This window comes from Pinus tabuliformis, chromosome 4_2, assembly GCF_031772625.1.
Source record: "Pinus tabuliformis cultivar Carrire ecotype Pingquan chromosome 4_2, CPIR1, whole genome shotgun sequence".
Taxonomy (NCBI): Eukaryota; Viridiplantae; Streptophyta; class Pinopsida; order Pinales; family Pinaceae; genus Pinus; species Pinus tabuliformis.
In genome coordinates, this window is record NC_142304.1 from 1034199924 (window position 1) to 1034221551 (window position 21628).

General features: G+C 38.2%; 1 protein-coding gene across 2 annotated transcripts in view; it reads left to right on the forward strand.

Moving 5' to 3' along the window:
- Positions 1-445: 445 nt before the first annotated feature.
- The window catches only part of LOC149173151 (enhancer of mRNA-decapping protein 4-like), a 105105-nt gene continuing 83922 nt past the window's right edge, over positions 446-21628 (forward strand). The window contains exons 1-4 of one of the 2 annotated variants that reach the window (XM_089424513.1): positions 446-1533; positions 14827-14876; positions 14968-15124; positions 15324-15551. In XM_089424513.1, coding sequence (XP_089280639.1) covers positions 679-1533; positions 14827-14876; positions 14968-15124; positions 15324-15551 — 1290 coding nt within the window. In that variant the 5' untranslated portion in view covers positions 446-678. The remainder of the gene's footprint in view (positions 1534-14826; positions 14877-14967; positions 15125-15323; positions 15552-21628) is intronic. The other variant, XM_089424514.1, reaches the window with a different exon arrangement.

The following is a 21628-nucleotide window of genomic DNA, read 5'->3' on the forward strand; positions in this document are numbered from 1 at the left end:
TCTGGCACGAGTGGAACCCTGCCCCTTTATTCCAGGTGGCGTGGTTTTCCTATTTAAGAGTGATGAGTCAAACCGGCACTCGCGGATAGCAGCGAAAGATGACTGTCCTCATTGTTGGTTTGACGTAGATTTTGCCACCTTCGAAAAAAAAGAAAATGTAATTTCTACCCATTCCCCACATCATTTGTAAAAAAATGAATTCCTACCATGAAAATGTTATTTCCATGAATTACCCAAATAATTTGTAAAAATTTGAACCGAACATGTAATTTCCACAAATTATGCACATCGTTTGTAAAAATTTAACCATCGTAAGATCAATGAACGTGCAGATCTCAGAGTAAAATTTTGAAATTTCATTTTCTCATTTTATCTTTTTATGTTTTTAATTGTTTTTGATAAATTACAATTTGATGTTTTATAAAGATGCGGAAGACAGGAAAATGTTGTTCTCATTTTTTAATACATAAAGAAAATTTCATTTTAATTTGTATGAGCAAGACAAGCTTGTGCGTTTTCAATTTTTTGCAGGTGTACAGATCATCATCATCATTCATGGCGAGATCGAATCCAGACACGAGTTCGAATCCCCTCGCGCATTAGTCGCTCAGGTGGTTTTCGACTCTCAGGTGGTATTGAACTCCCGAAAACTGTGTCAGAAAAGCTGTTTGGCGAGGCATGGGTTCTGCAGGCGCACCAGGCGGAGGAGGAGGTGGATTCGATATGCAGAAATTCTTCAAACCTGGAAGCCCAGCAAACGTCAATACCACCATGGCAACACTAAACCCTCACCCTCCTCCCTCCCCTTCGGCTCCTTATCCTCCACCCCAATATCACCCACCATCGTCCTCCACATATTCGCCTTTAATCAACGCCTCGTTTTCATTCCCGGCTCAATACCACCATCCATACCTGCAAAACCCCAACCCCAACCCAAACCCTAATCCCAACCCTGCGCCTCCGCCCGCGAGCCGCCCCTTCCCTTACCCTTACGCTGCTGCGGCCCCCTCTCAACCCTCGATCCCGCCACCACCGCCGCTCCGCTCTCCGATCTCTAGCCCTCCGCTCGACGGGGCGCGCTTGATGGCTCTCCTCACCGCCCATTCCTCCAGCGAAAACAACCCTAATTTGCCGCCTCCAAATATGGAGCTCCCGCCACCAGCGTTGAGCTCCCCGCCAGAGCCTTACGGCCACGTTCCCATGGCGCCCCCGGGGGCCCTCGCGCCCGCCATCCCCACCGCTCCGCCAGTGAGCCTGGCGCCTCCTATGAGGTTGCCCAGCAGTAAATTCGCCAGGGGGAGGCATCTGCACGGCGAAAACGTGGTTTACGACATCGATTTGCGATTGCAGGGCGAGGCGCAGCCGCAACTTGAGGTTTCTCCGATCACGAATTACAGCTCTGAGCCAGTTCTTGTCGTCGGTCGGCAAATTGCGGTGAACAGGAACTACATTTGTTATGGATTGCGTGCTGGGACCATCAGAATTCTCAATATCAATACCGCGCTCAGAGCGTTGCTGCGCGGCCACACGCAGGTAAGCTTGCTTATTTGTTCATCCTTTAATTCAATTTTTTTCTGGAAGAATGACACATATGTAATGCCTTCAAACACTGCCAACAAAATAATTGCCAGGGCTCTATGCCCGCCATGTCTTGAATTTGGTTTTTTAACGTCGGACGCCCGTCTCGACCAGTAAGCCACACCCGGTCATACTTTTAATTGTAATTGCTTGTTTATGGTCATATCTGTTGTTTGAGTTATTTGTGTAAACTTCTCTCATTCCCATAACTTCATCACTTCCACTACTTGTTGTTTGCATTCTTTCTGGAAACTTCCTTTGTCTCAAAGCTTCATCACTTCCGCTACTTGTGCATTCTATTCAACTTTAGCGTGATGACTTAATGTGGATCTACACATCCACAGTGGGTTCCCAATAATCATGGAATTATGCTTGAGCATCATCAACTTGAGAGCAAATTAACACTGCAGACTGGTTTTTCAGCAAATTGTCTAGCCGTTAAACAGTTCTTAAGTTACAAGGCAAATCCAAACTTTGTTGATACTGGATTCCATTACTAATGAAATGTGTTGCAAAAACTATTCTCGGCTATAACTTGGCAAGCTTCTGAAAAATGAAAATTGGGAAAGATTAAAAAAATTAGCCAGAAAATGCATAAATTTCATATCTTTTCAACTAAATCAGCAACTGAGAGTGAAATATATATATATAACTGGAATTTCTGGAGAATTGGTAATTTCAAAAGATCGACTGTCACTATTACACCCAGATACAACTATTTCATACAGTTACACCATGTCTCCAGAGACTTGAGCGCATGTAGTTGGGGAACTGAATTGTTCACTAAACGACTCGAGCTAAGATCCTTTGACTTTTATATGGAGGACATGAGGGTGGGCTTTGATCCACATATGTGTGCATGGGTCATGAAACCATTTAGTATGGTCTATCTGGGTGCACCACACTTTCGACTACTACCTCAACGTGCCCTCATGGCTTGAGAAAAGGCCTCATGGGAATTGAACCTTGCCCAGTGGTGAAAGACTTCTTGATTTCCCCATTGGATCCAATTCCTTTGGGCAAAAAATGCATAAATTTCATATAAATCAGCAAGTAAATTTTTGAGAAAAATAAGGGCAGAATTTACTTAAAATGATCCAGATGCCAACTTGCAGACTTGGGAAATTTTTGAAAAATCAAGTGATTTTTTTAAAAATCATGGTGTCTTTTTCAGCAGGCCAATCTTCAAGCAGATTTTTCAGCTGATTTCTCTGCCAGAGATTGACTAGCCAATCAATTAACAATGTTTGCTACACTGAATGAAACAAACACGAGCTATTATAAGAGTGGAGTAAATCTAAACCAAGAAATGCAATTTGCACATGGGTACCTCTATGAAGTGGAAGAGAAAGTTGAATACATGTAACATATGGTTCAAAGTGTAAGGCTTTATACAGGGTGCAATTGGAAAACCAAAATCAACTGTTTTGTGTTCATGTTTTAATACAAATTGTTCGTGTAAATCTGCTTACTGTCAAAGCTTTATTCCTCCAGCCACTTGCATTTCTTTTCTGTTTTCTCCCATTTTTGAGTTTACGAAGCTGTATTGCTCAATCATAACTCCATGCATATTAGGCATCTGTGTTCTCACTGTGGCTCAAGAGGCGTAAACAGGGTTCTTTATGAATTTTTGATCTTAACTCCTAATAATTAGGGTAGACACACCTACTCAGACTCTCTGCGCTTAAATCTTCAGTAGAGAAAGTTTGCTTTACAAGCTAAAAAACAATAACAGATGCTCATAACATGCTCTCAACCAGAATCTGAACTTGTGCTGGTGAAGCTCTGGCTTATATTTAACTACATACTTTGCACCATGGCTTGAAAGTTCCAAGCTTGCTGCTTAAAAATGCTTAACTTCACAACTTTTTACTGGACTGCTTAATTGGGAGTATCAAAATTTCAGCAGATTAACGTCCTTTAAAAACTTCGGATTATATAAAGCAAAACGGAACATTGTTGGACTCGGGGGTCATTAAAATTAAATAAATTTGACTTTCTAAAGCGTTGAGTAGATTTAAAATTAGAACTGCAAATGTACTTGGGCACCTGTATCTGCTGGAAGAGAGTTAAATATTTGCAAGACATGGGCCTAAATGCATTATCTTTTAACAAAGGAGAATCAGAGTGTCTAAATTGTTATTATAGCATATTCTGCACCAATAATCTAGTTGAAGATGAAAAGTATACGTTACTCAAATGCTCCATTTACGGAGGTTGCTAAACAAATATAACCGCATTAAGTGTGGTATAATTTTCCAAATTTAACAGATAAAACACCTTCTATTTGGGATATTTATAATATAAGTAAAGCTGATAACGGTCCATTTACTTCTGCTCCTTATATTAAGACAACGTTTATTTGAATACCTCATTCTGGCATGCTTGAAAATATTATTTTGATATCATTACTGTGGTATACATGGTTGACTAGCTTCTCACAGCTGGGTACCCGCTACATGAAAATTTCAGATTGCTTTAGTTCTTCTTGGGCCTCCGACAGCTTCCATATCACATATATATATTTACTTTAATGCCAACTTCAGTTCTTCATGGGCTTCTGACAGCTCCCATATATATATATATTTATATATCCAATAAATGTGAAGAATTTAATTACTGAAACACATAAATATTATTATTACATATTTATTTAAATCACTTCAGCATTTTTGGCATTCGCACATGTGACATGGTATACACAAATTAAACAGCAGAGTGTACGCTATTCACAACAACATTATAATTATTCAATTTAACATCAAAATACAAAATTTGCAGCAGCATGCAGATTTAATACATGTGCAAATGCCAAAATATAAAAGTAACAACAACAAAATACAAAAGACAACGAAATAGCTATCTTTTATCAAGCTGTGCTTGAGGAAATTGACGGTGTGGAACCAATTTTCCAACCTGTTGCCAGTATCTACCATGGATACCACCCCTGAGCTGGGTCTATGAAACAAGGGTGATATTCTACCCACCTGCTTCAACAATGGTGTCCCATGATCTTAGTGGAATTGTTGCAGTTAATGATGGATCCTAGATTCATGTAGCTCTCTACCAGGTCTCACTCAACATACAAGACTTTCATCATGTCGACACTCACCTCCTGTGGCTATTTCATTGCCAAAACTTTCACTTGTTGGATGAGATGACAAAGAAATTGTGGATCTATGGGAAACACTTTAGCAAACCCTAATCCAGTATAAACCTTGAACAGAAGTATCACATCAAGAGATGTGAATCCATAAACAAGAGATGTGGTGCCCTTAGGCAAGAAAATTAGTCATCGATGAATCCAAGACAATGATACAAAAGACCCAAAAGGTCTGTATTTGCTATTTATACATAACTTATGGGGTGGGACATAAGGGGTTGTGGGCCCACCTAAATGCCTAGCTTGGCCTTTGTCTCCTTATATAAAATAATGTTGGCAAGGTCAACTATTAAGCCATAACCTAGACAATGATGAGGGTGCTTAACCATGATGTCGAAAGTAACTACAAGTGAAGATTTGTATCACTTCAACCACCCCCCCCCCCAAAGATGATTGTGTAATGGAGAAAGATAAGTACTAAAGCAGCAAGCATAACTAATTCAATAGAGTGACGACTATAATTGTAATACAATGGGTTTGTGATGACTTAAATACAAACATGGAAGGGTAATACCTAACCATCATCAATAAAGAATTGTGTAACTCTCAAAGAAATGTTTCAATGGAATTGCTCATCTATCATGGGGAATATGATTGTGATCTATCCATATGATAAAGGTATAAATAGAAGAGCGACGTTATAAAAGCGAGTGGGATACCATACTCAATGAAGAGTGAACCATAGTTGGTTGAAGAGAGAGTAGATTTATTATGAGCCACATCAATACAAGAAGTGTTGTAAAGAGGCATAAATACAATAGGCAGAGGGTATAAAAATGAATGGGCATACCCAACGAAATCAGGAGTTAGTCGAAGCTGGAAGAAGAGTGTTTATTTGTGATGATCTAGCTCAATAGAAAAGTGGACCCAATATTTGTTGGAATAGTGTCACTAAACTAATCATTTGGGAGACTACAACACATAACTACCCATTTGAAAAGAAGTGCTGGCAGAAGCATCTTGAAAACAAATAAGCTATAAGCTACTTCATATGTTGAAGGATAATGACCATTGAATCACTTGTTTGATTATATAATGATGCCATTGAATATCTCATTTTTTGCAAAATGTTGTCATTGACCTATTCATGCAACGGAGGAGGGTTGGAAGTCATATTTTAGTGATATTGCACATCTATGTGAATAATAGTACTAGTGATCCATCCATATGAAATTGTGTCAGGAGAAACATTTGTTTAGATTGAAGAGATGGAAGTATCCAACCCTAATAAGATTAGTGGTTGTTGAAATGAGAGTAGGAAGACCCAATTACATATATCTTAAAGAGCTTGAATACAAATGAAGATGCTAAAAAACAACAAGGGAGTGGTTGTGTAAATCCTCAACATAGATACACCTAAAAGAGCACAATTGAGATCAAAGCTTGATTATAAATGAGAGCTAGAACACAACTAAGAGAACTCAAGAGTCAAATATGAGAGGGGTGTGGGTGTGTAAATACCCAACATAGATTCCCTTGAGAGAGTGTAATGTAGAAGGAAGCTCTAATACAGGATGTGAGTGGGTTTATAATACCTCTTTGCTAAAAAAGAGTGTCCATGGCCAAATTGTAGAATGGCTATAGAAATACAATTGAGAGTTGTTGTTTGGATAAACAATTAAAAAACATCGTTGATTGTAGTCATAAAGAAGTGAAGGGGTTAATTAGTACCCATCTTAATACATGGTTGCCTCTATGCACAATATTCCCCTTGAAGATGGACACGAGACTAGAAGAGATCATTAGATTGCACCTTCCCTCTTAATATACAACATGGCTACTGGAGAATAGAACCTTCCCAAAAAACAATAATAGCAAATACCAACATGGTTCCACAACTTGGGAAAAGTGGCTTCTAGTTGAAGTTTGAAAGAAAGAGCCATTGAAGTATGCTCATCAATTGAAGGAGAGTGAAGGAGCACAATGGGTAAATATGAGATCCATGTGAAACATTGTATGATCTTGGATATAATATACTTGATAGGGACAAATAACATAGCGTAAAAGACAAAAATATACACATTCAATCTGATCCATGGAAAGAAGGTAAGAATCATTCGTAGAGTCATCAATAAAATAGAATGGAACATATCCGATGGACTTGTGAATGTTGATAGGGGTCTCCCTTTGCAAAAAAACATTGATAATCTTGTTAGAATCACTATGAATCACCTCTAGAAGTTGAGGAATAAACCATAAATAACCAATTACAACACCAAATAGAAAGGTACAAACCACTCGAAGAGAAAGGCTGTCTTCAAATAAGGCGGAGCCAGTACAATATAATATGCAAAGTACACCACCATATGTGTGTTGAGAAATAGTCCATTTGGTTTAGTAGAAGGAAGTCTTTGTAAAAACCTGAAAAATCCCATAGTTCCACAATCCTTAGTGACTTGTGCCATAGATCAATTGAGTAGCCCATAAGATTGCACTGCAAATCAATCCTTGGAATCAAATATGAGAAGTGGGCCCTTTAGAGGCCTTGAGAAATTTTTCAACTTTTGGTTCTGCAATAATATCAACAAAACCATAGAGGAAACCATAAAAAATAGCAGAAAACCATATAATACTAGTGCAACTCAAAGAATAATAGTGAGTTTTGACAAAAATAGTGAGAAAGATAAGGTGTGATGCCTTAGAAGATATTTGATAAAAATAATCCTTTTAATTTGTTAGAAAATCAAAAAGCACCAAAATTAGGAGGTTGTTGGTGGTGGAGAGGGTAATCAACTTTAAAAATACCCTAGTTATAGAGTTGTAGTAGCTCTAAAAATTGCGAATGATCCCCTTACATCCTTTTGAAAATAGCGAAAATGGTGAAAGGAGTGTGCTAATGAATGAGAGAGTAAAAAATCATAGAAGTTTGTTGTTGTTCTCAAAATAGTATTAAAAATCAGTGTTGGACAGAGAAGGAAGAGTCCACATTAGCTTTAATACTATGTTGTTATGATAAATGTTGAAATAGGTAACTAGGTTCAGTCTTCATAAATATGAAATGTACTCTTAATTTTTGTATATTGTAAAAAGAAAGAAAAATATTAATATTACTTTTGTAGTATGGGTTTTATGCTCAAGGTTATTTATAGGTCAAGCACCCATTGAGTGCTTCTAGGATTTGTCATAAAGCCAAGAAGTCAATTGAGTCATTGTCATATATGAAAGACCCCATTGGGCATCTTGTATTATGTCAAGGAGAATTTATTTAAATCATAAAAGTGTCATAAAGATCCTCCAAGACCTAGTCAACCTACAAAAGACAAGTCGGCCTACAAGGCAGTGAATTCGGCCTCATTAGTACCATTCGACGGCCATGGAAAGCATATATATAAGAGGGTACTCGACCTCATTTGTGGATCATCCATCAAGTTCGATTAAAGACAAGAAGAAGACCTAAAAGACAAGCGAAGAGGAGGATAGATAAAGGAAGGAAGAACGAAGCATTTGGAATTTGTGTTTTAGTCCACCTTCATCTCACACGTTCGAGTAAACTAGGGCATCTATTGCAACAATAAGACCGAAATTGTAGTCACCACATAAGGCTGAATTTCAGAGAATTAAAGATTAAACCAACATAAACCTTGAACAAAAATATTACATAAAGAGAAGTGAACCCATGAACAAGAGAACAATAGAAATGGTTCCCTTACACAAAATAAGTAATCATCAACGAATCCAAGATGATGATGCAAAAGATTCATAAGGTGTATAATTATACACAACTCATGACGAATGGTGCTTTCTTCCGTACGGGACACAAAATAAGTAATCATCAACGAATCCAAGATGATGATGCAAAAGATTCATAAGGTGTATAATTATACACAACTCATGACGGATGGTGCTTTCTTCCGCACGGGGGTTATGGCCTACATATATGACTCATAAGGTGTGTACTTATACACAACTCATGAGGGATGTTGCTTTCTTCTATAAGGGGGTAATTGCCTACATAAATATTTTGCTTGGTTTTATCTACTTCGAAGAGTATAAAATAATATTGACTAGATTAACTATTAAATCATAATCTAGTATCACATTAACAATGATGCTTAGCCATAATATCAAGTAACCACAAATGAAAATTACTGTCATTTCAATATCAATTCATATTAGACCTTTCATAACTAGGCTATAATTTTGATACAAAGGTCCCAACCAAACTGGAATTTGGATAAGGACTATGCTTCGGTAGTGTAACCCACCAAGAATCAACACCAAATCTTTTATGTGGGGATTTAGGCGAAAATCCCAATTCCAAGCAATCACTACTCAATGCGGATATGGATGCATGTTCATGATAGCAATTTCCCACCCCAACTCGATCACATTATATGTCAACCATATAACATTTTTTTTTCTCGGTAAGACTAATCTAAGTACCCACGGGGGATTTGAACCAGTGACCTATCGCAAGGAGTGCCTTAACAGAACACCCATCCACCGTCAATCCAAAGCCCCGTGGGCATGTCAACCATATAACATTAACAACAAAGCTATATCTTTATATTGTCCAAAAGTCATGGGTGAATGTGATGGGAGAGAAAAAACACCAAGGGGTGAATGGGCCAAAAGTGGAGGATGGGCTATTGTATTAACCCATGCACACTAGATACTAGTGTTGCGAACATCACAATTTTATCACCAGATCACGATTTTTTGTAGAGATGATTTTATCGCTCGCAATTTTATCGTAATAATTGCAATTAAATCATGAGCCGACTCGAAAAAATCGCGATTGCGCGGAACAACGAGCTTACAAAGTTTTTTTGATGGATTTTTGGTGTCATTTTGCAAACAAAGGTCAAGTTAGAGAGTAAAGGAGGAGAACGAATCCACTAAGCTGAGAGAGGAGAAAACCAATAGTATTTAGGATCCCAAAATTTGGATTGTGGATTGAGTTTCCTCAACAGGGCGCGGATTTGTAGGTATGGGCATCAAATTCGGCCCTATTCCTTTTGTTTTTTCCTTGTCTTCCCTTGGGTTTCAGTCACCCATTTATTTTCCATAATTTTGCTAGCGTAGGGAGCTTTTGCATAGGCCGCCCCGCGCCCCCTCGCTCCCTTGCCCCCTCGTCCCGGAACCTTGGTGGAACATTGTTCAATATGGCAGTGCGTTACAACATGGTAGTGCGCTACAATAGATAGAACACTAGTTCACCGCACCGTTCACCGCACTAGCGTTAAATCGCTTGCTTCAATGCTCTAAAAACTGCCCAGAGAATGCACCATACGTTGTCAAGCCATAACTATTAGTGAACCGTCGCATCATACATGCAGTAGACTCAATGTTCAACCAAACACATATTCGTTCGTTATTGCCTACATTCCTGTCCAACACATCACTGCAACATGCTCAAAGCCCATATGCTGAAGGTAGGTTTGGGTAGAGTAACGCACGCTGGACCATGCACCAAAAATTAATGTATTTTGGCAGAGGAATAATTGGAGCTGTTACATAGTAATGGAAAACCTATAACAACTCTGACCATGAGCGTTACTATGCATAGAACAACCAGAGAAACTTTCGAGAAAATAAATTTTGCTGAGAGGTCAGTGGAACAACGCACAATAAAATAGGCATGCACACAATAATGACAGTTTTGACAATAAGGTGGGCATAACTGACATGCAAAGAGAGAGGTTAGTGACTCAAATTGGAGCAAGGCAGGAGAACGCCTGCTCTGATACCATGTTAAAGTCACATGGAATGTAAACAACAAAGATGGATGATAAACATTGAATGCATTATTATTGACATGATATACATTTATAGTACATTTGTGTGATCGTTGGGTTCCACATCCCAAGGTCTCTTGGACTCTCGTGGTTGTTCACATTCTACACCAACCCATAGAGGATTAGGTGTCCAACAGGGATTCTCTAGTAATTTAGTATTTGGATCTAGGAGTGTTCATTGTTTCATATTTTAATTTGGTCAAGAAGACCCTTCAACACGTCTAGTTTCACTAGAAGCCACATCCAACTCCAATAGCTATTTGTTTCTCAGTCCTTCTCAACACTGATAAAACAACCCAGATTGTTGCCTATATTCTCAGCAAAATCCATAGACCAAATTTAGATTGGGAGCCCAGAGAAGATGAGCCAAATTTGAGACTGTCTTCCAGGGTCAAAGGATAGGTCTCATCTTTTGAGCAGAAGTCCTAAGGAACTCCAACTCTAGCACCAACGGAGGGTATTTTCTCTATCATTTGACAAGGTAAACTTAAACACCAAGCAACCTCAAGTAAGCAAAAATAACAAAGGGTTATACTCAACAACCTCAACCCAGTTCTTCCTTATCTAGGACGCAATTGCACCAACACGAGGAGATTTAACGCAAAACCTTCCAATTGCTACCTTCTCAGATAACTATGGGACATCCACTAGAGGGATGTCTTCCCCTAGGACCATGTTTACTTTGTCGTTTCGCTTATTCACACATCTAACTTTGCGCCCATAAGAATTGCACTGCTTATCTTACTAATTTATCATTTGTGGCCTGTGGCAAAGGGGGGGTGACCTTAGGGATTGAAAAGGTAGTAGGGATGGCCAAGGTATGAGATTGAAGCTTAGAAGGAGACTGTGGAGATGGCATAGGCCATCTACAATGGAGGAATTATACACACACCCCAAAATTGAACTTCTCGGAGCTTTTGACATAGGTCTAGATGGAGATTTGTCACCTATATGTTTGGAGGGACTTGTGTTACGCAGATGGTCAGATTGGCGCAGGTTCCCAATAAAATCATCGTTCGAGGCAAATATGTCGGCGGAGGAGTACATGTCATCTCTATAGTCTATTAGATCTTGCTGCATGATTGCACATGATAGTTGACTTTTAGTGAACTCTGAAGTTTAAGCCAGTTGATAAAGATCGCTGACATGTGATCCTGCACTCTTGGACCTCCAAATCAATTTTGCTGTAATCGTAGGATGGTGCCATCTCACCCTGCAAAGTCCTTAGCACCCTGTGGAAGCTGTATAGAAAACTACTTTAAAAAAGAATGATAATAAAATTTACGAACTTGGCATCGAAAAGGTGGTTTAATTATTTAGACAATGGAATCAATCACCATTATCACCTTAGCAACTATTCCCCTTCTATTTTATGGTTGGATGCTATACCCATAAGGGAGGCTTCCTCAACAAATCTTAGGGATTTTGATGACCCAAGTGCCCCCAAGGTAAATACCCCCAAGGCTTCTGTTACCTATCCGATCAACAGGGCTGCTAAGGTCCCGACAACCTCACTGGATTGGTACATGCAGGACAAGGACCCATTGTTACCTCGGCCTTTGCCCCCACTCCTTAATCCCAACACCTAAACAGCTAAGGGGGGCTTCCCCGAATATTCTCCATTGCTTCAGATATATGACTAGTGCCTTGAATGGAGTCAAATGGGTAAAGCCTCAGAAAGGTGTTCTTTGCTTGCTTGTTGTCCTGCTATAAATAAATACTAAAAACATAGCAGATTTCTAACTACAAATTATTAATAGTCAAATTATTTGATATATAGTGTGTAACCTATGGATATTAGTCTGCTGAGAATACTCTAACTGAATATGTTATTAGTTTTCTGATTGGTAGACAGTTTTAGAGTTATAACTTATAAGTGAAACAACTTTCTGTCCGGTTGGATGGACTGCAAAATCTGCGTTAAAATGCAGGGGCAACAAGCTGATTTGTTATTTCAGCCAATCCATAGTGTGCAAGTCTCCTCTAGAGAAATCACCCTAAAGTGAGGGAAGGCTAAAGGGTACTTTAGAGGCTTTAGTGCCTTACCTCTATCAAATATTTCGTAGAAAATGCGATTTCCAGCTAGCTAGAAATTGCCCTTTCAGATTTCTGGTGATATTCACTTACCCAATTTTTTTCTAGAATTTAAATAGTCAATTGTTATAGCTGGAAAATAAAGAAAATTCAACTCTTTCACAAGGATAATGACCATAAATGATTATAGAGTTGAAAATAGTAAGTCCTAGCTCATGATGCTTACCTGTAGGCCTTGAGAACTTACTTTGGATGGTTGTAGATTAGAATGCAAGTGTAGCAAGAAAAAACCCACTCCACCTGTAGATTTGCAGCAAATTGACTAGATAGAAGTGCAAAAAATATGGGAAATGAAACTTGTATCTAAGTGGGAGCTTGAACCTTATCATTTGACACTTCTTCCCGCTAAGTAGCTTGTTGAAAATTATCTAACAGTAATAACCAACAAGAAATGTCCTACCCTGATGCAGAAAAATAGAAGAGAATTTGAATTTTCAGAGATTTCTTTTTTGTTGGAATACCCCTGCCTTGAGAACATACATCTTGCTGGGATGTGAAGTCAAATCCCTTATAAGGAAATCGCTCCCACTGTTGCTTAATTTACCCTGCAAAAATTTCGACCCGCCTTAGGGGCGGCCTATCTTAGGCATCTCTGACCTCTATTCTCTGTGTTGGCGAAAATACAAAATCCTTGGAATATTGTTGCCTTCCTTCAAAGCAATCCTAAACCGTTAAATTGATTCACCTCCAAGCAATATCAAACAAGTAGAAGAAATCCTAGTCGCTTGTCTCCATGTAGCATACTAGCTCTTCGATGGCAACAATTAGTAGTCATTGGATAGATTTACTTACATGCAGAAATAAATTAGAATTTTAATAAATCATGCTCAATAACCATAACCATAAGATGAAAAAGAACAAAGATAAAAACCATCCCACAATTGTAGAGAATTGCAAGAGTTTGCAAAAAATGAGTTCTTTATTTGTGATAGCATGTGTCTCAAATGATCAACAACCATTACAATGGAGGAGAGTATAGCCTTTTATAGAAAAAATTCTAACAGCTAGTTGACTTCTCCTCATTAAAATATTGCTAGTCTTCCACAATCCAGGACTTAACAAATTTTTATATTCTTAAAATATTACAAAATTGTATGGATTTCCCCAAGGGGGCGAATTGGTACACACAACTCAAAATAATTCACGATTTCTCTTTGAAAATAGTTTTCAATGGTCAAAAAAAGAAGTAGCATCATGATTTCCCCTAATGTCTAGCATTTTTGGTCCATGAGTGAGTCGATTTGTCCACATAAAAAAGAGTGTGAATTGATCAAAATAAAACAACTTCACCTCTTCAGAAAAAAATAGTTGTAACGGCTAGTTAATAGGTCCATCTTCCAACTTCTCGGTCCAAGATGAATGATAACAATGCATTATATAACTGTTAAGATATTCAAAATGGAGTCTAACATTACCTTACAGCCATGTATTGTGACCAAACATGACTGCTCCATGGGGATTGCACTTGTGTTGTATAGTTGTCTCAGTATTGTAAATGAGCCTTATTAGATTTCAATATTAAATTATACTGGAGCAGACCACACGTGAGGTAATTTATAACTGTAGTGCAAGATGAATCATAAGAATGTATTATATAACTGTAAAGATATTCAAAATGCAGTCTAGCATTGCCTTGCCTTTGGCCCATTTATTATGATCAAACATGGCTACTACATGAAGATTGCGCTTGTGTCTGTGTTGCCAGTCACCAACCAGCCAGTTATTAGGCAAGGTCTGTTCAGTGTTAACTATTCAGTGGTTTTCAAGGGAGGAGACATTTTCAGACTACACTAATATTTTGCTAAATATGGTGACAGGTAAGGTCTTGCTTTTATCAAGTGACTTGTCAATAGGCTGAATTGGACAGTTGTAGCTTGAACGAGTTTAGATACTTTGGTGCAAACATTTGGTCAGTCGATTATTTACCAGTGCTTTTCTACTTGTATTGCTAGTAGAGAGTTGAGATACTTTGGTGTAAACATTTTAGTCAGTCTATGATTTGTCAGTGCTTTTCTACTTGCATAGCTAGTAGAGGGGGTTCATGTTAATTTATATAGGTAAAATATAATGCAACTACAAAGTTCAGAAGCATAGTTTATGCACAAACAGTGGCCTTCTGTCTTGTGCAAGAAGGGTTCTATGTATTTTTTAATGGCAATCATTCAATTATTGTGGTGCTTTTTCATATAAGTGACTGTTGTTGTTTGTTTAAGACATTGAATTCATCGTTGTGTTGGAGTTTGATTGCTGCAGAGGGTGACTGACATGGCCTTTTTCTCTGAAGATGTTCATCTCTTAGCGAGGTTTGGCATAAACCATGTTTATTATTATTTTGCACTCCTGATTTTGACTTAAAATATTTTTTTTGCTGAGGCATGTTTTTTGACTTGACAGTGCAAGTTCAGATGGGAGAGTTTACATCCGGAAGATTGTTGAAGGTCTTGGAGATGAGGACAAAATGCAGATAACAGAGCAAGTTCTCTTGGCCATCCAGATTACAGGTGACTGGGAGTCAGTCCATCCACGGGTTTGTTGGCATTCTCATCTTCAGGTAATTTCTGTAGAATCCTGTTATAATATGTTCAGTTGCTTATGTTATGAATATGATGTAATATGGAACTATAAAGGGTTAAGTTTTGATTTGCTTTTAAGAGCAGTTTTGGCATAGTTGAAATGACTTTTTTATCCTTTTAATTTATGCATTCGTCTTAATTGCAAACCTTACATGTGATACTTGAAATCTAATGCAGGAGATATTGCTAGTTGGAGTGGGAAAGTATGTACTGAAAATTGATGTTACAAAAGCAAGATATGCTGCACGCAGTGGTGGTACTTCGTATGATGAACCCATTAAGTTTCATGTTGAGAACCCAATTGAAGGAGTCTATTGCATGGGGAAACACAATGGAGAGGTCACAGATTTGTCTATAAGTCAGTGGCTCATAACTCGTCTGGCCTCATCATCAAACGATGGGACGGTGTGTAAAAAGATCCCTTTTCACTAAGAAACCAAGATAGTATCTATATTTTATGGTTTGCAACTTTTTGATAACTTTGTAGTCATAGGATAAGTTAACGCCATTTATAATATTCTAAATTGATAGGTGTTTGTATAAAGCTAGCATATCTTGCTAGATGCTGTAAAGTTGTATAGGGAGAGGAGAAACTTGATATATGATTCAATGTGTATAATGATTTGTCTCATGAGAGAGATACAAGTTGGTGTCAACGACTATATGTAAACATGAGCCTTAACTAAACCTTCACACCACTTTGTTTAACTCCTAATGTGAAAGTATTGTGCCAACTATATTACATTATGATCTGTCCATTTTGAAAAACAAACTCCACCACCTTTCGTTGATGGTCGTTTGGAAATCAAATATGCATCCCAAAAACTCAGACTGATATGGAGCAAGTGTGTTGAAAAAGATGTATGCAGTCCGCCTTTGATTATTACAACAGATCAATCACTGAATATTTCAATAATGAAAATCAATGTACTGGACATTGTCCTTTCTACTCTTCACAACATCACATCCTATTGTGTCTTCTCCATGCACAACATGCCTATCTCAATTGTGCACATCTTGCTGTCTTCTCTAGTTTTGTTGTAGTAGAAATGGGTGCTTCCTTCCTGTCATTTTTACCCAATGTTCCACCAAGTCTCCGGGATGGGGAGACGCGGGTGCGGGGCGACACACAAGGGGGACGTGTGGGAGTACCCTCAAATTTTAGGGAAATTTAGGGGGGATGGGGGGACGCCAGGGTATATATATATATATATATATATATATATATTTCAAATTCATATTCAATAATGAAAGCATAAATACAATTATACATACATAATTGAATTAAGTAATGAAATGCATTGATCAATACTCATCATCCTTACTAATACATACATGATTCATCCATAGACCACGAGATTCAATAATGAAATACTTATACATATTCATCATTCATTATTCACCATTCTAGGATCTACATTGATTTAAGAATTAAATTCATCATTCATCATTCTAGATTCTAAATTGATTTAAAATTAAAATTCATCATTCATCATTTTAGAATCGAATTAGTACTAAGCAAAATAGACTATAATAGTCACTGAAATCTAAAGACTGGAATAGGAAATTGATATAACTAAACTCAAAAACAGTGGAGTGATGAGTCTAAAAGTCACTCTAAAGTACATAGAGGGCTTGGTTCTCTTGATTAAATACTAATTCCATAACTTTGTACATGACAAAATGCAATGGAAACATTGCAATCTATTGAATCTTGAATTCCTGAAAAACTGCTAAGTCTGCTGGATTTTGAGTGAGATCTAAAATTCTACTTTCTCCAAATGAAATCCAATGAGGTTGGAACCACTCTCAAACATCCTGAGTCATTTCATGGTAATGTTAAAAATTTAAGTAAAAGGATGAAAATGAAAGATAAAGGAGAATGTCACTTTTACTTTAAGAATTTAACATTACCATGAATTGCATAGCATTAGTAGGGCAATATGATCAAATACTAGGTTTCCGCTGTCATTAAGCATTGTTTACAAGCAAATTTAAGGGGAGATGCATAGCCCGTTTTGAGGGGGACACCCAGGAAGGCGTCCCCCTTTTGGGGAGTCGCGTCCCCCACACTGGGGAAACGTCCCCCCTTGCGTCTCCCCATGTCTCCCCAAAAGGGGGACGTGGGGAAACGTTTCCCCAAACGTCTCCCCGTCCTAGGTGTGTGGGGTGCGAGGGGTGCGCACACCCGACCTTGTGGGATGCGTCCCCATGGAACATTGTTTTTACCTTCTACTTCCTATCAAACCAAGGTTTAAAAGAATTTAAACTAACAAAGACCAAAACAAAAACAATGTTACGTTATGCATACCCTGCATATCTCCTGTTTTTGGTGATGTACTTGTTTCCCCACCACCACATTGTGGAGGTTCTTCCTTCACATATTCAGGTATACACTTCTATATACCATTTGACTCTTTGAGTCAACATCATTTCCCAGTTCTCTTGCAACATTTTTTGCATCTTCTGCCTCTCATGCAATTGGCACGTCATCACATGATGATTACCTATCATCTTACACCTGTTCTCCTATAGACCAACAACTAATTTTCTAGGTTCTTATTAGCAACCATCATCCATGTCAAAATCTGGAGTTACATGATTCAGACTTGAATGGTTAATAAGTAGGTTGTTGGAACTTGGAAAATTTAATGTGGCAGCTATTAATTCCAATTTTCCTTAACCTTAATACATGCTTGTGAACTTTATTATTCTTATTGTGTTTCTTTATGAGATCTTGATCACCAAACAAATATCAAGAGCAAAATAATAAAGACATTGGACAAAAAAGTTAGGCTCTAAGCCAAGGAAAAACCCCTCCCAGGGGAAAACCCAAAAACTATTCTCTTCTTATAGAATCTGTTTCAAATGAGACATTAAAGACCCAAACCCTAGACCAAGTCCTCCTTCAAGCTAGCCCTTCCAACAGAACCAACTTCTAGCTGCAACTTTGACCACAACCTCTGCCCTCCAATTTCTTCTTGCAACTTCGCCCTGCAATTTCGACCTTGTAGCTGCCTCTAAAACCGTAATCTAGCTTCTTCAAGAGTCCTTCCTTGAACAAGACAAATCCTTCCAAGGTCAACGAGGTCAAGATAGGGTATTCTCCCTTCCAACAACTTGATACTGAAATTCGCTCTTGCAGTTTCGACCTCCTTTGTAGCTGTAGAAACCCTATACTTTCGCATGTATGAGAGAGATATAGCCCGAAAAACAAGTTTTCTTTGACTCCTTTTGCCTTCTAGACGTTCTCTCTACCTTCTTTGTCTCTTCTAGCCTTAGATCAAATCTTTTCAAGAGAGAACGAACTTGTGTGTGAGTGAGTCCCAAATGAAGTGAAACTGCTCCTTTATATAGCCTTTCCAAGGGGTCGAATTACCTGCTTTAGGCTGACTTGAAGCTTTCGGGGCCGACTTGTACTTTGGAGGCTTCCAAAACTTTCTAGACTTAAAATAAATTCTTTTACAAGATATACTTTGCCTAGAAGGGTCTTATAAACATGATGTTGACTCTCTTGACTCATGACAATAAATCCTATGACCTAACAAACCCTAGAAGCATTAAGAACATGCTTTTACCTAGTAGACCATAAGAAAAAGCATGAAGCCCATGCTTTTAAATTAGTAACTTTTTCTTTTCTTCTTTTGTTTGTTACATAAGATACATATTGAAATGAGTATAACAACAATTATGACGATCGAAACTAGTTTCATTTCCTACACTCCCTCTTAACTAGGGAGTTGTTCATAATTGTACAACTAACACAACATCATTTTCAAATTGAAAAGTTCTCATAAGAAGAGTTAGACTGATAAGCCAAACTGTAAGCATCATCATTATAACAAGCACTGTCTTTTTAGGCCTAACTAGACAAAGACAAGCTCATCTTCATTCAAGATCGTTATGTTGGGAGGCTTTACGTTTGATACTGCATTGCCTCTACAAGGCACATACCCCATTCAAATGTCAATAGGGTATGTCCTTTTAAGACTATTCTTATCTTGGATTTCCAAAACTAAATCCTCAAAGAATATCGGTCCTCGTCAACCACTCTTATCTTGGAGACCTGCCCTATCCTCAAAAAGTTTTGGTCTTGTTGTCGCTTGAATTGTACAAGAATGGTGTGACAACGACTCAAAGCAGGGGTTGTCACTCTGATCCCTGCCCACTCTTGTTCTAGTTGTCTACCAATAACAGGCTATGGGGGGTGGTCCCTATGGAATATGAGAATGCAAGACTCGTTGGAAACCAACAAGTCCGGGAGCCACGATTGAACGACCTAGCCACTTGGTTGATTTAACAAGTTTTGAGGATTAGATTAGATTAATATGTGAGACCAATGCCTTACGAAGTCAATTACTTGCTTTATATCAAGTAAGTACCAAAAGACCAGATGAACAATCACTGCATAAGAGTAGCTTAGCTATCTTATATGAGGTGCAAGTCCTACAATCTAGGTGAGATGTAATAATCTTGGTTTATTTTAGTTAAATTGCTAGCTAAATGTATCCCTTAAACCTCGGTTGTTTTGAGGCTAGTCTCTAAAGTAAGTTGTAGAGAGAAGTCAAGGCGAAGCAAGCAAAGGTTTGGTTAATGATACCTTCCCTTGAAATCTAACCACCCGGGGCCTCTGGCATTGCAGAGACTGTGGCTCTGATGAGAAGAGGTCACCGTGTTAACCACTAGAGGGTCTATCCTTCGCAAGCTACAAAATGAAGGGCATTCCTATATTTCTATCAACCAAGCTTAGGCTTGGAGGTTAATTAATTAATGCAAGACTAGGCCTAGAATGCAAATGCAAATTTGATTTGAGTGCTCTTGAGTTAAGATTACTTATGATCTTAAGTACTTAGTTATAATTGATCTTTAATTATGACAAAAGAGTACTTAATTGACGAATGAAAGACAATCTTAACCACAAGATAGAAGTGCTCAACTTCAATAGTGCTCAAAAGATGTATCCAATGTAACCAAGAGATAATTCCTCAAGTAATCAATAAGAAACAAGATTAACAATCTTTATGCCAAATTCACCAATATGTGAAAGAGAAATTATCATCCACTATAGATATTCAATTTAACCATGAACAATAAATCAATGACGATAATGGAAACAAGAAAACTTAGAGCACTTATCCATGATATCACTTAGAACAATTAACCAAGGTTCTTTAGAGACAATGAAAATGATGCCAATAAGAGATTTCTCAAGAGATAGACAATTTAGATGATTAATGTTCTCAATTAGCAATTCTTCAAGTTATGTTAACAAGATATCGCAATGCTAATGTAAAAGAACAAGGGATGCCAATTGAACAATGTTAACCATTCAAGGAGATTATAAATCTTGATATTAGGCACTTTTATGAGTGAGTTACTTAGTGCACAAGTAGGATTATGAAACTCACAAGAAACCAAATGTGTTAGTGCTCTTATCAATATAATCACTTGACCAATTAACAATGCAATGTCACCAATGGCAATAATCTTTTCAGCAATAGAGCATTAACCAATATCAAGAACCTTTATGCAAGTTATGTCCAAATAACATCAAATGAGCATGAGTAAACTTTTACGACAGCAGCGAGTTCCATATGAGTGCAAGAATCAAATGAGACAGTCCAATACTAAACCACTTTTCCCACACAAGATTCTTAATGAATTCAAAATATTTTTAAATGCCAATATCACTGTTATGATCAGACCTTCTTATGCTTATCTAAACAATATGATAGTTCACAAAATTCATGAAATTTTCCAAACAATGAATGCCCAAGATATGCAATGACTTCTTAATGAATTTAGGTGACTTCTTAGTTAAATTTGAGCCACTTAGATGAGTTATATACCACTGCAAAGAAATGGTTAGATGGGTGCTAGTAAATTAATGATGGAAGAGAGGGCTTGAGAAGGTAAACCAATAGGCCTTTAGGCGTTGAAGATGAATAGTTTCCTTGCCCAAAATTTCTCCAATGACTAGACCATTTGCAATCACAAGTATTAGCTAAAAATCTCCTGCACCCACAAAGTGTTAGAGGCAAAAATCAAATGATAACCCAAATCAGGGATGGAAAGAGGTAAAGAGGTTAGAAGAGGGCAACACTAGGCTTGGAAAAGCTAGCGTTAGGGCTAGAGAGGGGGAATCAATGCCTAACAAGTCTGCAGCTAAGGCAACGAAGGCCTAATAGGCCAACACTAGGGCGAAATAAGGTCCTAGAGGCCTGCGACACCTAGGGTAAGCCGTCGAGAGGCTATCGCAAGGGGAAAAGAGGGAGTTGAGGAGGGAGGAGAGGACTTAGGGCCTGCATACAGGGTTGAAGAAGGGTGTCGAGGAGGAGAAGAGGCGGAAAAGGGCACACAGAGGTGAGAGAGGAGGCCTTGGAAGGGGCTGCGGCTAAGTTTAGCACTCCTTAAGGGCTGACTACAGGGTTTTCAATGGCTGTGACTACAGTTTGGAGGCCCAGATGGGCCAACGACTCACC